Source organism: Rhinopithecus bieti, unplaced genomic scaffold (genome assembly GCF_001698545.2).
Source record: "Rhinopithecus bieti isolate Rb0 unplaced genomic scaffold, ASM169854v2 scaffold_8601, whole genome shotgun sequence".
NCBI lineage: Eukaryota > Metazoa > Chordata > Mammalia > Primates > Cercopithecidae > Rhinopithecus > Rhinopithecus bieti.
Window position 1 is genome coordinate 1,728,521 of NW_016806193.1, and position 20,545 is coordinate 1,749,065.

General features: G+C 39.4%; 1 protein-coding gene and 1 long non-coding RNA gene across 5 annotated transcripts in view; one reads left to right on the forward strand and one right to left on the reverse strand.

Moving 5' to 3' along the window:
* ADAMTS9 (ADAM metallopeptidase with thrombospondin type 1 motif 9) overlaps positions 1 to 20,545 on the reverse strand; it is a 175,050-nt gene that overhangs the window by 45,822 nt on the left and 108,683 nt on the right. The window contains 2 exon segments of the mRNA XM_017875022.1: positions 1,660 to 1,833; positions 8,452 to 8,619. Of these exon segments, the coding sequence (XP_017730511.1) occupies positions 1,660 to 1,833; positions 8,452 to 8,619 (342 nt within the window).
* Positions 1,717 to 20,545, forward strand: part of LOC108531533 (uncharacterized) — a 32,528-nt gene continuing 13,699 nt past the window's right edge. For 3 of the 4 annotated variants that reach the window (XR_001886192.1, XR_001886194.1, XR_001886191.1), the window contains exons 1-3: positions 1,717 to 1,850; positions 8,743 to 9,145; positions 17,380 to 17,487. This is a non-coding gene — a long non-coding RNA (uncharacterized LOC108531533). The remainder of the gene's footprint in view (positions 1,851 to 8,742; positions 9,146 to 17,379; positions 17,488 to 20,545) is intronic. The other variant, XR_001886193.1, reaches the window with a different exon arrangement.

The following is a 20,545-nucleotide window of genomic DNA, read 5'->3' on the forward strand; positions in this document are numbered from 1 at the left end:
AATCAAGAGGTCACACTGAGGGGGAGAGAGAGACAGATGAGGGAGTCTCCTCTTCCTTCTATATCTGATATTGCCAATCCCCAAACCATAATTGGTTATAGATAACACTATTATCTCCAGTTTTCTCAGAACAACTCTGCAAAGTTATTTTATCCCCATTCTACAGATGGATAATCCAAGGCTCAGAGAAATAAAAAATCCTTGCTCCAAGTCCCTTGGCTAATGTGTGGCAGCGCTGGGATATGAACCAAGTCTGTAGAATTTTACGATCTCTAGGATTCCAAATAACTCATGTGGCTCAAGAGCTGTAAATCTGAAATGTAACTGCTTTAGGAATTCCTCCCTGCCACTGTCTGGTGGGAATATAAAAGTAAAGAAGGAAAACAGCAAAAAGACTGAGTAGATGGAGAGGGTGAGTTTCCTAAAGAAAAGAAATTACTGCAAACAATGGAAGTAATCCATGAGGAGGCGAGGGAAGGGGAAGACAGGGCTGGGTGGCTGAATCCCAATGGGCTAAAGAATGCAGTTCTAGTATTTCATACTGGTTTAACAGAACAAACTTAGCATCAAGTCTTGCTTCTTCTACTTGCTAGGTGCTAGGTATATGACACTTGGGCAAATGACATAGACTCTCTGAACCTCAGTTTTTTCACCTGCAAAATGGAATGATGATAATAATAATACTCACCTTGTCTGGTGGTTAAAAAGATTCAGTGAAGCAATGAACAAAAAGTACCCAGCACAGTGCCAGGGGTACAGTCTAACTGTTCTCCAAACCATACCCTTCCTTTGTGTTCTGAAAAGCTCTTCGTGGTGGGTGATTTCCTGTCTTATCTTTCATTATCTCTGCACCTCAAACAGCATGCATTTTGTTTTTTATGTAAACATCAGTGGATGTGGTTTTGCTTTCTAATTCTTCCCCACCTTTTCTACAATTTAATCTTCTGTTCTGGAAACAGAGGTTACCTCCTACAAAACCTCCCTGGCTGAACTTTTCCCCATGGACACAATGTTTTCCTTCACCAAACATTAACTTGAAGCCAGGGAAAAAGCAAGTCTTGTCCACTTCTGCATGGACCATCAACGGAGCAGTTTCTTCAGAGACTATTCCGTTTTTTTTTTTTTTTTTTTAGTGTTAGAAATCTTTCACTAATTAATCAAGGTTTCACATGAATGCCCATCTTCTACCCGACAGCTGAAGTCATAGAAAGAGGAAAAATACAGAATAGGTTCTACCTAAAGTCTGCCCTGTGGCTATTTAAACAAATACAGAATGACCAAATCTGGACAAAAATGACATATTTAAAATATTCCGTCTATCTCCCCCTCCTTCTGTGAAAGATATCTGAATGCATTTGGCCCATGGCCTGTTACTTTTTTTTTTTTTTTTTTTTTTTTTTTTTTTTTTTTTTTTTTTTTTGAGGCGGCCAGACTTGGAACACTCAGGAACGCAGACAGACATAGGAATTGCTTAAAAACAAGAAGTTCTCCCACCCTTGTTGGAGCGAACGCGCGAGTCTAACATGGAACCTTTTGGGAAAGAGCCAGCATTGTAACCATGCTCGATGACTTCTCTGGCTTTATAGGGAACAGATGTGATGATAGCAAGGGGCACACATGTGAAATGCCTGGCAGGTACCCCTTCGTGGCTCTACTTACTTCTTGCCATTCCTCTGCCCTCCAAGTGTAGAGGGGACACCGTGGGCCTTGGCAGTCGCGTTCCGACTCCGGTCTGGTGTACGGGTTGCACTCCGTCTCTCTGGCTATTTTATGTGTTCCGATCTGACAGCCCACATGCCTCTGCTGTACGCCTCGGCCACAGGACACAGAGCACTAAGAAGACAGAGGACGTAAGTGGGAGCTTCGGCTCATTTATTTTTGGGGGGCGGGGGGTGTCGAGGGTCACAGAGGAGGGGAATGCACTCCTAATCCAATGACTTTCATAGCTATCACATCGCTTTCTAATTTGCAATGAAAGGGATCCCAGATCATGTCTTAAACTTGGAAACTCACTGCTTATCTTATCCATGCTGGAGAGTGAGGAAGGTGCTCAAGTTTGGAGGAATCCCTCAAGTTAATGAAATTCTTGAAGGATTGAAGAGGTTGATAGAAATCATTATAAAACATTTAGCACAACCTAGAAATAGTGCTGCCATGAGAAATGAAAACTTGAAATGATTTCTATCCTGGAGGATTTGAGATTCATGAAAACTAGAGAGACAGTGTTGTACAAGAAGAATTTCTTGGCAGATTAAAAATATAACCCAAGGAGAGTAAACCACTGAAGATTTTAGGACCTTATAAGTAGAATTATTTTCTCCAGTCTCTTCCTTTTCTTGCTTCTATTCATGGAGATAAGGGAATATTTTTTTAACCACAGAATTCACTAAAGAATTTGTGTCTATTTACAACCTCAGATGAATATATGAAGAATAAAAGCTGACAGGAAAAACCATTTCCTCGGGCTTAATGTTTTCAGCCCTTGAAAAATATTGTTAATCATGTTGAAACATTTTGTTGACCAAGTTGCAAAACACCATATTAAATCTGCAATTAACTTTCCTCTAAATTAATTTTTTAATAGTTTCCTCATTGCTGGGTTTCATAATCTCACTTATGGCCAGGCCAAGAATTATTGTCTTGATTAACGTTTTGACAGCCAGAAACTAAAGGCAACATTTGGAAAGAATGGCATATTATTACACTTAGCTATTAAAAATTAGTTCCAAATTTTGTGATAGCTCCATCCCCATTTATTGGTCTGGTGTTGAGAAAACAAGCTTAACATACATTAAAGCCATATTCCTAGGAGGAAGTCTCTTAAATAATAGAATCATGCTCTTTCAAACTTGAAAAAATTATTTTCCAATTAACCTGTAGCATCATTCAACTTTCTCTGAGTCTATTAATGGAAATATACTATCAAGAATCACACCCAAATGGATTCTGCTGAATGTTAATTTTCTCTCCATTTCAGATTTTAAGAAAACAGGTAATTATATTTAGAAGGTAACTTGGTAAAGCATATTGTTTCAGATAAATCTATGCCAGAGAGGAGAACCATATGTTCACATCAAAGCTAGCTGAACAGAAGAAAATATTTTGGATCAACATAGCTACTATTGTTTGGGTTCAACTGTATTAATTGGATTGAATGAGTATGTGACCCACAAGAAACCAGACTTTTAAAGTCATTATGTCCTGGGTGTAATGGGAGGGTTCCTGAACACAAGTGATAACCCTATCTATAGAGAATGGCCATTTAATGCTCATTAGAGCTACATGAATATTTCCTATCGATTACACTGGAAAAGAATGTACTGTAACATGGTAGAGCTACCCCATAAATGACAGAAATGTTCAAATATTATCATCATCAATAAACAACAACCAAAAAGTCTTTTGACTATTTCAATTTGGGGTCTTAAATATAAAAGAGCACATTTCTGGAACAATACATCCAAATAGAAATGCAGAAAGAATATTGTAAACAAATTTGAGTTTGGCATAGGGCTTAAATATATGCAGAATCCCATAATGTTTTAACAACCTAAAGAAAAATGAAAACATATTTAAAGACTTTTAGAATGTATAAGACTATTCAGGCTACTAGATAAATGAAACCTCTTTTTGATGATATTGTAATTGAAAAAATTACTTATGGTTCAATGAAGGCACGGTACTAAGAGCCATAAGTATCCAACATTTAAAAAATCACTTCCTACAGTGTTTGATAATTTTTCAAAAGACAAATTAAGACACAGGAAGGTTCAATTATACAATATGTCACTCTGGCTTCTGATTTTCATGATGTCAAAGCCAGCTTTGAAATACCACATTCAAAAGTTTCTACATGACTTAAGTGCTCACAGCAAGGTACAAGCTTGCCTTACTGAATAATGCATTCACAGTAATCTTTGCTCAAAATGAGGTGCACTCCATCGGAGTTAGTTTTCTGTGTTCAACTTTTCTTCCTGTGCTGTCTCAAGGGAGGCAACAGTTTGCACACAGAGCTAGCCAGGCTTGCTTGGAATTCTGAGAGATTTGTGCAGGCACCCCCATGAATAAAACAGCATCAGAAAGACCTCTGTGTGACCCTGGAGGCAGTGATGGTGGTGGTATGTGTATGTGTGTGTAAATTCAAGTTTTCTTGTTCTGTTCAGTACACCTTTTAGTTCGTTTGCAGATGAAAACGAACTCTGAATGGCCTCTATTAATGTGCTCCCTCTACAGCCATCATCCCACCACTACAGTCTATTCGTGCAGGTTTGAAAGTAGATGTTTTTCGTTCTGAACTACTGAGCTGGGAGCTATGTTTCATCTCTCTCTATTCCCCACTGTGCAATGCTAGTATGCAGAACTCACCAACTTAAAAGGGGAACTTGATGCTTATTTCCATAGAGAGAAAGAATTTCCATGGAACTTTTGATGTTTAGGGAATCATAATACATACTCGAAAACCTAGAAAAAGTTTTAAAGTACTTTCTTCCAGGATTACTGCTGAAATTATGGTGATGACATTAAAGCAGTGATTAGTTTGAAAAATAACTATATAAACCAACTTTTCTAAGCAATAATAATAATAATACAAACTTTTACTAAGCATTTACTATATGCTAGGCTTTCTATACTAGCATACAGTATATGCTAGTATACTGAGGTTTCTCAATTAAATAATTCTTTTTTTGTGTGGGGGTTTTCCTGTGCACTGTAGAAAGTTTAGCAGCATCCCTGGTTTATACCCATCAGAGGCTAGTTGCATTCCTCCTCATTTCCCCCAAAGTTGTGACAAACAAAACTGTCTCTAGACATTCCCAAATGTCCCGTGGGTTACAAAATCACCCCCAAGTTGAAAGCTTAGCTCTAGGCTAAGCATTTTACATAAAAATACCTCTGATACTTCCCAATAAACCTTTTAGGCAGATACTCCATAAACAAATAAAACAAAAATCAGAGATAATCACCCTAACTCAAGTGAAAACAAAACCAAAAACACAAAGTAAAATTTGTCTTAGACAAGGTAGCATAGCTACAGCGAATGTGCATTTGTGATCCCAGTTTTTAAATTGGTGCTAATATGATGCAGTCTTTTGTACTAGGTGAGTGAGGGTGTGGGTGAGAGGCCTGTCTTCAGACAAGTTAATATCAATGCTCATGCTTCAAATAAAAACAAAATAAATGGAAAGCACAAAATACTAAAGCAACTCTGGTTCTCCTCACTGACCACAGGCATATGGCTTCCTTAATTTCTCAAATAACACAAGCCACTCATTTGCCACATTTCTCTATTAAACACTTGAAGGACACTTCAGAATGACACCACAACCCAGCTGCTCTAGCTGTAATTATAAGAAAAGTCTTAATCAAGAACGGATGGTATATTCCTAATGTAATTTGCCAGTTTCTATTTCAGCATTAGCACTGAAGATCTTTTAAAAATTAATGCTTACTTCATTGAATGTAAGACAACACTGATTGCAAGACACATCATTATATTTTGTAGCACTAAGAAAGGCAACAAGGGCTGTTAAGGAAATCATGACATTCCATAGTTGGTGAAGCCCATCCTTACCACAAACGTGTTGAACTGTGAAAAAGACCTGCGTCTCAGGACTGATGAATGACTTGATTGAATGAACTCATGAGTGATGACTGTGTTGGTGTGTTACTTTCATTATAATCTGATAATTTATTCTTTTATTTTGATCTTTATTTTAAAACTCTATAGAGATAGGATATGTTGAAAAGTTTTACTGTGAAATGCTTTTGCATTATGGGAATATAGAGTCTTCACATTTGTCAGTCTGAATCAAGAACTTGATGCTAATTTTTGTCTTAAAATTCATAGGCATTCCTTAGCTCTTGATTAAAATATCCAAACAAATTAAATGTAACCTTTTCGGAGAGAGAAAAACCCTTTGAGGCCTTAGTAAGGATAATTCCGCCCCCTTCAAGAAAAGCTGATTTTCTTTACAAATTCAAGATTTCAGAAGACACAGAAGTGAAATATCCACTTTAAATCTCAAAACATCAATACTGGGGGAGAGACTGTAAAGATTACCATGGCTATCATAGTTTCTATCCCAATATTCTATGTATCATATTATCATCAGACCTTTGGATGTGATGAGAAATTAAACCAGTTATTTTTCCTACCTTGAAGACAGGATGACTAGGATGTAACTACTGGCAAAAAACAGAAAGGTCAGATATAAAATCTTCTAAATATTGCTGCAAGTGGACAATCATTACTCTTGCTTAATATCACAGCCTTAGGGATATTCTTGTTTACCATTGGATCATTAGGAAGCCAATAATCCTTAATCATGCAGACCGTCTTTCTCCATTAACCACCGGGTCTGATTATTTTCAGGTACACTTCTAAATTACCCAAATTGAATTTTACCCATGCAGTACTTTGTCTTGCCTGCTTTTATAATTCATTTCTACAAATCAAATCAGGACATTATAAGGCTGGCCACAGACCATTATATAACTGTGTTTACTTGCATTTTCTACAAAGGTGACTTGATTTTTCCAAGCAATCATTTTGAACAGGTGCAGTTTTTTCTGGGGAAGCATTCTGATAATCCTATTACCTTATGTTGGCAAAAACTCCCAGGGTTTAAACCTAATCATTTCAGCTTTGTAAGCAATTTTAGGCTTCCCATCAAGATCACACGATGCTGGATTAAAACTCACTCTGTGTTTACCAATAAAGACCAAAATATTCTTTTAATTATCCTTTGTGAATATTGGCTTTTAACATGAGCATCACTTATGTGCTCTAAACTTAATATTCAGAGGTAAATACAAATAGATAAGCAGAGGCCAAGGAACATACAAAAGTAACAGATCATGAAAGTCCACAAGAGGACACGCTAATTAGCATGGTATCTTAAATAATGCTAGCTGTGAGCTTTTACGTGAATCAAATAGCTCCAAAAAATAAAAGGGATGGAAGTTAACAGATGATAAGGATCACTCAGAAAAACATTAAGAAGGATGATTGGTATGAAATACTGTCTTGAATATGCTCCCTGAAGGAAGGCAAAGGAGGAACTAGCTCTGGCTGGGTACAGATTTTTTTTTTTTTTAATTGTTAAATTAAAACAAACAAAACCCCTGTGTTTCATTACGATCAAGGCCTTGAGAGGGATGAGGCCACTGCCCTGGGGATTGATGATGGAAGATATGGAGGGCAGTGATGCCAGATCAGGGCATTGAAAATACATTCAGGTTTCTGAAGGAATTTTCCATTAGTCACATTGAAATGGAGGATTCTCAAATCCTCCCCATGTTAATGTAGCTATGACCAAAGCTATTTTGGGGCCTTAAGAATCAAGATTCTAGGCTCTGGAAGAATCCATTCTAGAGTCCGCCAACCTTGAACCTAGATTCCCATCGATTATCTGGAGTCATCTGAATGATTCTCCACTGCATGGAAGCACCAGAAATACAGTAAAACCTCATTGATTCAGATTAGTGGAGAGAAGGAGCAGCATTAAATACAGAATATTTCAAAAGAAATTGAGCCTTATTACTTTTACGTTGGCACCTTCAACCAAACTAAGAAAATGTGCAAGTGTAGAGTTACCAGATCTATTCTAAGGATTTGATATGAATGGCTTTAGTTCACATATCCAGTGTTTATAGATTAAACAGAAGCTTCTAAAGTTCCTGTTTCAAGTTCAACAGGGAAACTCACACCCAGTTCCTGACTAGCTTATGAAATGTTTAGAATTAGTGGAGTCTAACTGTAATCAGTGTCTTGAGTACTCACCCCCTTCTCCATCCCACACACACATCACACTTGCCCAAACAAAATACTACTCGAGAGCCTACTAGATTCAAGACCCCTGCAAAGCACTGGGCATTCACGATTGCATTAAGTCGTCATAAGAGCCAGGTGTAGTAGGCTCAGGAAAACTAAATTACCCAAGGTCATATAGCTGGAAAATAACAGAGAACTCTCCCTCCTGTCCTTCACCTTTTGTAAATAAGCAAACAGGCAGAGGTATTTTCTAACACTTTCTGTTGATAGCCCTTTCTTCAAGAACCTTCAAGGTAAACCAAGACTCAATTTCTGCCAGGTGACCATAGTCAGCTTCAGTGCAGTCTGAATTAGTAGTTTTCTATGTGGTGATAATGCAATGCCATCAGTGAAGTATTAAAGGACTGCTGTGTGCTCCATCTGACCCCTATTTCCACTTAGAATTCACCCTCACAGCCACCCCTAATTATAGGTATTATCCAAAGCTCCAGAGGCTGAAGCCCAATGTCACACAGCTAGTAAGTATCCTGACTACCTAGGTAATGATTCTCCCCTCCCAGTCCCCGAGCTCCCCTCGGTAAAACCAAAACCGTGCATAGAAACACAAGTGAACACACTGGTGTCAGCCACGTGGCCAAAAGTAAGGAAGCAGTCAGTAGAGGAGAAGCATTGCTCACCTGACTCCAAGCGCCAGCTTTCCATTTGGGGCATCTTCCTCCTCGGCACTTTCTGTGCCCATGTGGCTTAGCCAGGTGTTTACAGTAATCACTTTCTAAATGGCTTCCATCTTTTGCCATGCAGTAAACATTTCGTTGTTTATGCCCTCGACCACAAGAGACAGAACACTGCAATATAAAGCAATGGCAAGGTTGTTGTTGTTTTTTAATCACATGGAGTTTGAGAAAAAACCTGCGTTGTGAGATGTTAAGACAATGCCTAACAAGAGTTACCATTCCCCTCTTTTACAGCACCAGTTTGGATAATATCTCAAGGCTTAATAGGGAAGGAAGGTGGCATTGAAAAAAAAATATCCATAGAATTACAGCAGCAATCCTGTGTGGCATTTTGGCTCACTCAAGAGTGTGGGTAAATCCTGATCATTGGCGCCAAAAATAAAGCTCATGAACCTGAAATTACCATGAAGTTCTGATTTTAGGAAGTCCTACTATGAAATAGTGAGATATTTCTTCAACAAAATGCCTTGTGATTCACTGACTGGGATAAAGGTGCATTTCTAAAATACAACTATGTTCAATTTCTTCATTAAATGATTTAAGAATAAAACTCTTCAACCGTTTTCCAGAGGATAAGCTCTAGTCCATTGGGAAGAGGTGAAAAAGGCATGTTAGAAACTGAAAGGTAAGCTAGCAGGTAAGTCTGTGCCAATTTTGGGAGGGAGGCATTACCTTTCAACTTTGATCTGCAGATTCACTGGACTGTTTTAAATGTGACCTTGTCTGACCACATCTGAGAAACTTGACTTTGATTTCAGATTAGGTTTCTCAGAAAGGTTTAGGAATCAAAGTGCCCATGGAGTCGGGACAAAAATTTGATATGACAGCTTTTTGTAAAACAGGCAAGAGACTGGCCCCAGTGAGTGTGCTGAGATATGCAATGTCCATTGCCTCATTAGTGATTACAGAAGTCATTACCACTCGGATCATAAGCTGCTGGCTCAGGTTTTCAAGACACATTATTTCCCAATATAATGGTCTTGCTTTTTAGAGGGAAATGAGTTTAAGAATGAAGAACAAAATGTGAAAACGCAATGAAAACAGATTTCAAGTGTCACTTCCTTCTATTCAATATTTCTTATTTCCCCCACTAACTTTGTGATTCTGTTAAATTACCAACATGCCCTTTTATGCCTAATAAATAGCACCATGTGAAACATGTAGCCTCATATTAATTCAGCCACTATTACCAAGCATGCTCACAGTTATCCATTCATAAATGTACCAGACATGTTTTTCTAGTAAACACAAACCACTATAAAATTTTCAATAGTTGCTCATAGAGAAATGTAAAGTACGCATATTAATACATTTGGCTTTACTTTTTTTAACTTTAGGAGGAAAAATATTGCTGTTTTCATTTGGGCTCTAATTTTATGAATATTATGATTTGGAGTAGTCATTCTGAAAATCTTAATAGAGTATACAGGATGGAAGGAAGGCACCCAACTTGAAATATCTATACCAAAACAAAAATATTCATCATTCAGCCTATAGTGTTTGATCTATGTAAAGACTTTGCGATATAATTCTAGAAGGCTTTTAGAATGAAGTTCCTAGAAGTATCTCCACAAACTCTAAAAGTGGACTGATGACTTGCACACAGATAATCCCTATTAATAGTGACCAATTTTAATATTTTAAAGTGTTTCTCCAAAAAAATAATAAGGGTTCAATTGAATTCGGAATGAATTCATTTATTTATGCGACAAACATTTATAGAGCACCTACTATGTTCCAGAAATTATGGAAAGTACTAGAAATATAGCGATAAACAAAACTGACAAGTCTCTACCTTCATGGAGCATACAGACCAGTGAGGGAAACTGACATTACTTAAGTGATGACAAAAATAAATATATGGTTATTCATTGAGATAAGTACTAGGAAACAGGCTGGAGTGGTTGGAAGAGGGCTCACTGAGGGGCTTCCTGGGGTCAGGCAGCAAAGCTATGAACTACAATTATGAGTTTGGATTTTATTCTGCACAAGATGAAAAATCACTGAAGAGTTTCAAGTCAGAGTAAGACATGGTCTGATTTTTGTTTCAAAAAATTTACTTTGTTGAGTAGAGCCCAAATGGGAATACAGTGTGAGTGGAAATGAGAAACTGACTCAGGAATGCTCAGATAGGGGAAGTTGGTGGATTTAAGATGTATTTTTTTTTTGAAGTAGAAATGATGGATCTACTCTAGGGTGGAGAGGAAAGGGCAGTATCAGGGATAACTTTCAGGTTTCTGGTTTGGGCCACTGGATAGACAGTGATAACACTTACAGAGATAGGGAAAACTGGGAGATACAGCATTGGGAATCAAAGATACATTTATTTCTAGGAAATGAGTTAAACTTAAAGGATATAGAATCATTGGGTGGTAAAATTTGCTTGACTAGGGTGAAGAAACACAGTTGTGTTAGAGTAATCAAATGAACATGGGTGACCTTAACACAAGTCTATCTGTAGGGATACTCATTTCAATATACAAATAGTCCAAACAAGCTGTCTCTTAATATATAAGGGAAAAGAGAGTTGTTAGAAATATTAATTTAGCAATCTACTCTGGTCATCAGAAGGTACAGCCTAAAAGTTGGCAACAATCTGTAGAGGAAGAATTGGAAAAGGTACAACTCTCTCACATTTATGAGCCAGGCACTACCCTAAGACTTTATATGCATCATCTAATTTAATCATCCCAATAATCCAGTGAAACTCAGTAATAGAGATAGGTACTATTAGTGGAGACCATTGGTGTTTTCAGAATGGCATAACTGCAATGCTTTATACATGACTTCAACACAAATCAATACATTTCTGTTGGCAACAATAACAGCACAATGAAAAATAGTTAAATTATCACCAACCTTACTGATAAAAATTTATCTGAGGTATAACTGACATCTATTGCTCATGGAATGAAGATGGATGAAGTAGTTTCTAAATACAATGCCTTATCTTTTTACTGTCTGGACTAGCTGCAACCTACCCATTCCAGTGTTTTGATTTTGTTTTTAAATTTGGGGACTTGACTGGAATTGAGTCGGAAAAAACAATGAAGCACTCGCCACACGTATTATTTGCCTAATGTTGTTAAGATCTAAAGGCAATTAGGAAATTCTCAAGGTATCTAATCTGATAGCAAACACTCTTCTTTTAATGCTTTCTAACTTACCAATGAAGAAAGGCAGCTGCTCGTGGAAATGTTCAAATCTAACAGGTTTATTAATGGGTCTACTATGATTTGATAGAGGGGCTGTCATTTTGATAATCAAATAAACACAAGTTTCAGCTCTTACATTCTGAGGAACATTTCCATCTGATCATTTCCAGTCCTTTCTCAGGCACTGACTTTTACATCACCATGTGTCACTGAGACATAATGGTTAAATTTAGTGCGTCACCTAGTACATGCTGTATATTGGTTACACATCTGACAAGTTCTTGCTCTAGGGAATATTTAGTTCCTCAAATTCACAGCCAAAAAGCCTCCTAGTTTGCCAATAGGACTCTCACATTTTTTTCTTGGGAAACAACCCAACTTTGTGTAACAGAATGATTTTCCTCCCAACTTTGAGCAAGACTCCCAGACAATGTAATCTCTGCTTGTTACTTAGCAGCACCAAGATCAGCATCCCAAGTGCTTGGGTATTCAGGCTTTTGTTTTTGTGAGGTGGTTTGAAGGGGATGTTGAAATGTGGCATTTTGTTCAGATGTTGTGATAAAACTTTTCACTAATTAAGGTCTAAGTGCTTGAAATCCTTGCATTTCAATTTATCTGGTGGAAAGGAAACTTAAGACATGGGCTGTCTGTTCTTAACCTCTATCGATGGCTCGCTCTCAAGCAGTAGCACTGGATATGGTGCAGACGAATTTGGGTTTGGTGTGCTGTCTCTGGTTTTAGGGGTGCCCCACATTGGTCCTTTCACTTATATGGAGGAACATGGTTTCTTAGTTATTGAGAAGCCAGAAAACAGCCCTGGTGTGTCTGCCTGAATGAGAAGGGCTGGAGAACTAAAGAGAATGGGATCCCTGGGGTTGTCAAGGCTGCCAAGAACCTGGACATCCAAAAGAAGATGAATTTCTACACAGAGCTGCTAAAGATACCATAAGGAACCAAAAAGGAATAAGAAGGGGAAGGTAGAGGTCAGAGATGTACACAGGATCTGGCCAGAAGGAGACTTCTGGGTGGGGGTGGAAGATGCTGGGGCTTAGAAAAATCAGGGGCGGCCGGGTGCAGTGGCTCACGCCTGTAATCCCAGCACTTTGGGAGGCCAAGGCAGGCGGATCACAAGGTCAAGAGATCAGGACCATCCTAGCCAACATGGTGAAATACTTTCTCTACTAAAAGTACAAAAATTAGCTGGGCATGGTGGCATGCATCTGTAGTTTTAGCTACTCAGGAGGCTGAGGAAGGAGAATCGCTTGAAACTGGGAGGTGGAGGTTGCAGTGAGCCGTGATCCTCCACTGCACTCCAGCCTGGTGACAGTGCAAGTGAGACTCCGTCTAAAAAAAAAAAAAAAAAAAAAAAAGAAAAAAGAAAAAGCAGGGGCTTAGAAATAGCACTAGAAGGGGATTGAATGAGGACCAGGACTGCCTGAGTTATGGCAGATGCCCGCTATGCAAGGACTAATGGATGGGCCAGGGGGACAGCCCTAGCACAGTGTCTGGGCACAGTTCTATGTATCTAGGTGATTCCCATCTCCAAGTGGTCTGGATCGAAGAGAAAATCTGTATACATGAAATATGAAATGGGGGTACTGACCAACTAGTCCATATTTCCAACCACAGGACTGGCTGACAGCAGGGGAGAAATAACAAGCACTGAAAGGCCAAGAGAAATGTCATATACTAGAACCTATTACCAAGTTGTCAAGGCTCTTCTGATCTAAGGATTTTTGACAACAGATGGCTAACCATCACTCAGATAGGTGTTTTGAGACAGGAGACTGAATGAATTACTATTCAAGGTCTTTCCCTTGTGAGTCTACAGACTATGAGAATAACATTTAAATTACTTCATTTAAAAAATGTTCAGTTGTATCTGTTCATACAACAACACGCTCTTCTTGATTCTACTCTCATTTTAACTTTAACAAAACATAAAATCATAGCTCATCTGGAAAGCATGTCATCAGAAAGGATGCAACGTGTATGCCCAAGGTTCAGGACTCCTTTGCCAATTATAGTGACAAATGAAGTGAATACTGCCTGGGCGTCACACTGTTGGGGGAAGCAAAGGAGATGCCAGCCTGTACCTATTGTTCCACTGAAGAAAGACTATGAGCACAAGGATATAGATTTAGTGATCAAAGTTTCAAACGTTGCTTAGTGGAAGGCCTGGAAAACCATGTGGGACTTACCACATGGAAAAAAGATAGTAGCTGCAACTCACACATGTTTACTTGCTGCTTTCCACACTGTAGTCAGTCAGCAAATATTTATGGAAATGAATGAACATATGAAAGCTATAGCCATCACAGCGGTGTACTATAAAGCAAATGTCATGTTTTTGTAAAGGTCGGAAAGAAAGAACCACCTGGAATCCGACTTATAGTGCTAACACTGAACACATTTGGCACAAGTTATTTAGATTCAAAAAGGCCACCCCAAGGGCACTCTCTTTCAGTCTGAGCAGAACTCCTGAAAATCATACTAGCTACCTTTCATTGTGTTCTTATTATGAGCAGGATACTGGGCTAAAGAACATTGGCTTCTCTCATTTAATTCCAGCAGCAGTCTGGTGGCTCAGGCGCTATTAGGATTTTTTTTTTTATCGATAAGGAGACTGAGGGTCAAAGAGGTGATGTCACTTGCCCAGGGTCACAGCACCTGGAAGGAGGAGAGTTAGGCTTTAAATACAGCACGGGCTGGTCACTCTGGTTCATGACTTTAATCCCAGAATTTTGGGAGGCAGAGGTGGGAGGATCGCTTGAACCCAGGAGTTTGAGACCAGCCTGGGCAATGACAAGACCCCATCTCTACAGAAAAAAATAAAAAATTAAAAAATTAAAAAAAAGAGAAAGAAAAATTAGCTGGGCATCGTGCATGGCTATTGTTCCAACTGCTTGGGTGACTGAGGTAGGAACATTGATTGAGCCTAGGAGTTTGGGGTTAGTGAGCTATGACTGTGCTACTGCACTCCAACCTGGTTGACAGGGCAAGAAACACACACATACACACACACACACACACACACCCCAACCACTTTAATCCTTAAGTTACACTGGAAAAATGGCCTGGTTAAGACAACCAGTTGCTCACCTCTACTTATACCCATGGCAACAACAGAAAGCAAGGACCTCAAGAAATGTGTCTTAAGACTATTTTAGAGTTGCCTGATTCCTCAGTCTCCCAGGAAGAGTAGCTATGCAATGTTAATAGTTCTGACTTTAATACCTTTTCTCACAACACCTTTAGTGCCTGTGAAGAAAGACACTACAAAAAGCAAACATACAATCCCATAAATAAAGGGCCACATTTCCCCTTGGCTGAAGTGACACTACTTTTCTCTTGGCCATTTTTCAAGGTTTATTAACTCTTTGAGGCCTACCAGATGCCACATAGTAAATTACTGTCTCCATTGATGGGTGAATGCTCTTTACATGGTCAAGAAGCGAAGGCTGCAGGTTGTAAATTTTGGCCCCCTGGCAATTCACCAAGGAAAAATCTCTTGAATGTTCAATCTGCAGGGCATCTCAAAGATTATCCTGTCCATCTATTTATTTTACAAATTCAAGACTAGAGAAAAGGAGACACGTTGTGCTCAAGGTCACACAGCAGGGAAGGAGAAAATGCAGGCTGAAGAAGCTTCTGTCCCTAGTACAGAATGCTATTTGGTTTCAGTTGCAATGGAGGCCTGGGGCTAGGTTCTGGTGCTGTTCAAAAACCAGAGCTAACCACGCACTCTGATTCTTTCTCATTCCCAAGCAAGAGTGTAACAACCTCTTGTTCCAAAGCAACCAGTGAAGAGCAAATTCCAAGGGGTGGCTGTGCTTGGGTGCTGCCAACACAGGAAATGGCAGCTGGGGTGGTGGGGAGGGTGTATGTCTTCATTTTGCTCTAAAATGTTGCAAAGGTTTGAGAGTCAGACAGATCTGGGCCGCAATCCTACCTGTCATTTTACCAAGGTGCCACTAGGGGCAAGTGACTTCACCTCTCTCAGCTCAGATTTGTTCTCTGTAAGATGGGAGAATAGTAGTATCTGTACCCAATGTCATTGTGCTACAATTAAATGAGACAATGCACGCAAAGCTCTTTGTGTTTCAGCCAGACAGCATACAAATGGTACATTTTTTTTTGGCATCATCACTACTATTATTTCTATTCAGTGGACTCTTAGAATATCTCTTAACACCAAGTTTAAAAGGTGAGTTTAACAAAAATATTTGTTAACTAATGGAGTCCAACATTCTAACAGAGGCATGGATAGGTAAAGGTAGGACTTTGGCAAGATCTCATCCCCGTAAACGGGCAAAGTGCTTTTCTCTCCAAAGGTCCCAGAGAAATCAATCCACAGAGCAGTCATACATGTTGATGATTTCTTCCATAGTGCCTTTTTCTCTCTTAGAGACTATTACTTATCAATATTGTCTCTTCTCACCAGAGCAAGGAGAAGAAAGATGCTATATCTGAATGCCACATCCCCTTTCTCCTCCATCATTCCCTGCTTACACTTATTTTTTCTCAAGAACTCCTGCGTTTCTCCCTTGTCTTTTGTTATGCCATTTCTTTAAATGTCCTGAGTCACAGAAGCAGCGTCAATGATAACCATTACGGAATCCACAGTCACTCACTTCCCTGCCACGCCCTGCTCTGCTGTGAGAGTTGTCACACAGTCCTTTGTCAAAAAACGTATCTCCTTATTGGCAACGAACCCACCTAGGGGAGGTTTTACAGGCTTCTCACAAAATGAGAATGGCTCTGAACAGTGGCAGTGACAACCAAAATACTGAGGAAGAAGGGAGAGAAAGCTTTACCAGGAAACAAGGGCTGTGACTTCAGGGCGGAAAGCCAGTGTTGACAAGGCCTGCCTGATGGCTGTTTATGTCTGGGACCACCCTGGCACTTATTACCATGAAAAGGAGCTGAGAGCGCCTGAGATTGGCAGGGAACACCAAGGAAGAAAGCGGATGTGGGAGTCACGGTCATCCCAGCCGGATGGGGCATTAGGCCATCCTCCTGTCCCCACTGCCCCCCAACACTCCAGCCTTTGCAATGCTACAAAGGTCTAAGAAAAGGAACCAAGATTCACATGTCAACTCTTGGAGCACAGTCGAAGGCTGCTGTCAATATGAGAACCAAGTAGGTGGCCCTGCATATGCTTAGTAAGGGAGATGCAGGGCCAGGCAAATAAAGGGAGACAGCGAGGGGCTCACACCTTCCATTCCCACCCCATCGCCCCCAGGAATATGGGGGACAGGGCTCTCCAGTTCCCCAACCTTTGATCTCACAATGTAACAACTTCATATTAGAAGGGAAAATAAATTTCAACATTAAATATAGCAGTATATGAAATTAGTTATACAAGCTATGAAACCCAAATTGGGCTCTTTTTGTTGTGCAAGAGTGGAAATATTTTACAGTTGGTTTCCCCATCAAGAAAGCAACAAAAACCAAGGAAATCGACAAATGTAGCACCTGGCGAATTCTATCGTGGCTATATCCAGGGATACCCTGGAGAACTGAAGACAATAATCACCAGGCAGTGTTACCTCTCATGGGGGTAACAGGGCTCCATTACCCAGTGATTCCTCATTCCCAAACACATTGCCTGTTTCTGTAGGACTTCTTTTCCCTTTCAAGGTTTACTACACTGCCCTGCAAATGATTCTTTGTAACCTGACATCAGCAGAATAATGATGTTCACATTTTTCAGGAAAGAGGTGAAGATAATACGAGGACCCACTCTGCGCCTGCCATGGGATTATTTATGAAAGCCATCTGGAAGACAGGGAGGGCAGTGGGTGAGAGATTTGTTCCAGAGGTGAGTGAAGTTGTGTCTGATTAAGTAATTGGTGGGAAAGCTATGACTGGTAGGAACAGTGACCAAAGTTTCTTGGTACTGTCAAGGTAGACTGTGATTGAAGGCCTGGACTGGAGAGTTCAAGGCTACCTGGAGATATCAGTCTGCTAGGAGATGACAGTGCTGGGGCAGACCCACTTGATATGATTTATGCTACTGTCAAAAGCAGTCAGGGGACAGAGCTGGCAAGCTTCAGCCACCCTCTGAAATGCTTCTATAGAGAAGCGATCCATGTACCTAACCAATGTGTGCCCCCCGGATCTTGTCCTCGTCCCAAAGAACTATCTATGTGTCAACAAGTCATTTAAGAGACACCGGGACACAGTTCATTCCATTGCTTCCTCCAGTCTTGCTTTCTCTGACTGTCTAGCTCTTCCTCTGTAAGCTCGATGTGAAAGGAGCATCTTTACAGGCCAGCATGTCAGGTAGACTATCCTGAAAATTTTATAACATTTTTTGGGGAGCAGCTTATGTTATTAATTTACTTGTGGGTGGATATTAATGCCAATTCCAGAACTAAGATGTGCATATGTGTCTGAGCCTGTATCCAGAGAAATGTATCTCAGCAGCAGGGATAAAGGTCATTTTGACCATTATCGAATTAGATGCTCATCCTCCAATTTAGCATTGCTCTATCGGGAGTTTGGACAGCACACAGTCGCTCTCAATATGCATTATTCAAATCCTTTGTGGCTTTTCTTGTCTCCTTTTCCTGCCTTCCCTTTGGTTAAAAAAAAAAAAAAAAAAAAAGGCTCAAAAGTACCACTATGAAAGGATGGGATGAGAAGAAATAACCAGAGAAAATGTAAATGGCTCACAACACGGAAGACTTGGCATTTTCAAAGGCTAAAATTATGTTTGATAGTTTTCTGCAAATTCAAATGATTACTACACTACTCTGAGATGTATTCAGATGGAAATCAAAAGATCAAGGCAGAAGGGTGTAGTAGCTATGAACACAGTGTTAGGACAGTCAGACCTGGTCTGACTGGAGATATCTTTCTTTATTATTTTTTGCAAGATACTTAACCACTGCAAGCATCTATATTCAATTCTGTTTAACAGAGATATGAAATGATGATGCCTACGTATCTCAAACTTAACATGTTCAAAACAGAAGTCCTGATCTTCCTCCACAAATCTGTTCTTCCTGTAGGCTTCCCCCATTTTAACTGGTGGCAACTCCATCCTTTCACCTGTCCAGTCCATAAAACTTGGGAGTCATTTTGACCCCTTTCTGACTTTTGCACCCCATAGTCAAACTCTCAGCTAATCCTTTGGCACTATCTCAAAAATTCTTCTGAATCCTACCACTTCTTACCACTTCCCTTGTGACCACTGTCATGTGAGCAATGCTTTCTCTCATCTGAGTTACTACAATGGTCTTACCACTTCCATCTGTGTTCCTCCTGTACCCTCTGCTAAATTCAGAAGCCACAGTGAACCTTTAAAAGCAAATTCATGTTCCTACTTAGTGCCTCCACCCACCCTTTCACTGCCAGTCCCTTCCTATCTCACTCAAAGTGAAAACAAAAACTCCTTCCAATAGGCTAACCCTCCTTCCTCTCCTTGCCCAACAGTCTGCCTTCATGTTCGTCTCCCTCAGTTTCATCTGTAATTTCCTATCCTATCATTCACACTCTCTCTTCTAGCCACACTAGTCTCTTTGCTATCACTAAGAGATGCCTGGTGTATTCTTGCTTTCAGGCCTTAACCTGTAATACTCTTTTCCCAGATACTCACATGGCTTGCTTTTGTATTTTCCCCTATCTTTGCTCAAATGTCACTTTCGTAATGAAGACTTCCCTAAACCGCCTTTAAATTAATTTAATTAAGTTCTAATTTAATTTAATCTAATTCCCACCTACTCTTCCATACTATCTCCTATCCCCTTCCCTAATTTATTTTATCTATGGCAATTGCCATCCTTTTCATAATATATATTTGACTTTTTTGTTTTGTTTGTGATTTGTAGCTTGTCTCCACTCCCCCACTAGAATAAAAGCGTAATGAGTTCAAAGGTTTTTTTGTGTTTTTTCACTCCTATATCTGAAATGCCTAGAATGGTACCTGGTTTGTAAAAAACACTCAAACATTTATGGAATGTACAAATGAATTCATGAAACAAGTGAATAAATAGTATCTAATAGAACCTAGAACCACTTATCTCACAAGAATAAAGATTAAGTAAACATTCTGCACAATGCTTAGTTTATTGTTAGAACCAAATAAATAACGATTGTTGTCTCCTGTTTCTTATATCCATTCAGTCCAAAAAGAGCCACATATTCCTGTGGTTTAATATTTAACTCATATCTACAGAACTAAATGCACAGGGGACATCTAAAGGGAAAATTATCTGAGAATATCATGTAAAACAAGCAGAAGCTAGGAACTCAGAATACTACACTGCCCTGCAAATGCAAGAAACATTGACAGTGCATTCTTAGCCACTGATCCCACCACATACACTGAGCGTCATATAATGTTGTTTCCCCTCCCTGAAGATGTCATCTTAGAGCGACATTTTGTCAGATGGGTAGAAAATGTACATATATACATATATATAGAGAGAGAGGAAAACAGAATACAATGAAATGCAATACGTAAGAATGGATTTTATCCAGGCCAGGTATTTTCCTTCTTCTGGCGGGAAACATCTAAAAGCATAAAACTGAAGATTCACTCTTCTGATCTAAAACAATGCTTCTCAGTGATCCTGATCAATTATTTTATAAGTTTTCTTCCATTTAGAAAAAGGCTTGTTTTCAAAGTATAGGATATTCAGGACTCTAAAACCAACACTGAGCCCAAGATTTTGTAGAGTGAATTTGATAGAATGAAATCATAGCCACCCTCCTGCAAACTCTCTACAGCCAGTTCCCACCAAGTCTACCTCTTACGGAGAGTACTTTTTACCCAAATATTAGGATCAGGCCATGTCCAGAAAGACCAAATTTTCTTAGCTCAGTAGGACCTTTCCTTACAAATGTACTAATTCTCATCATTTTAGGATGCT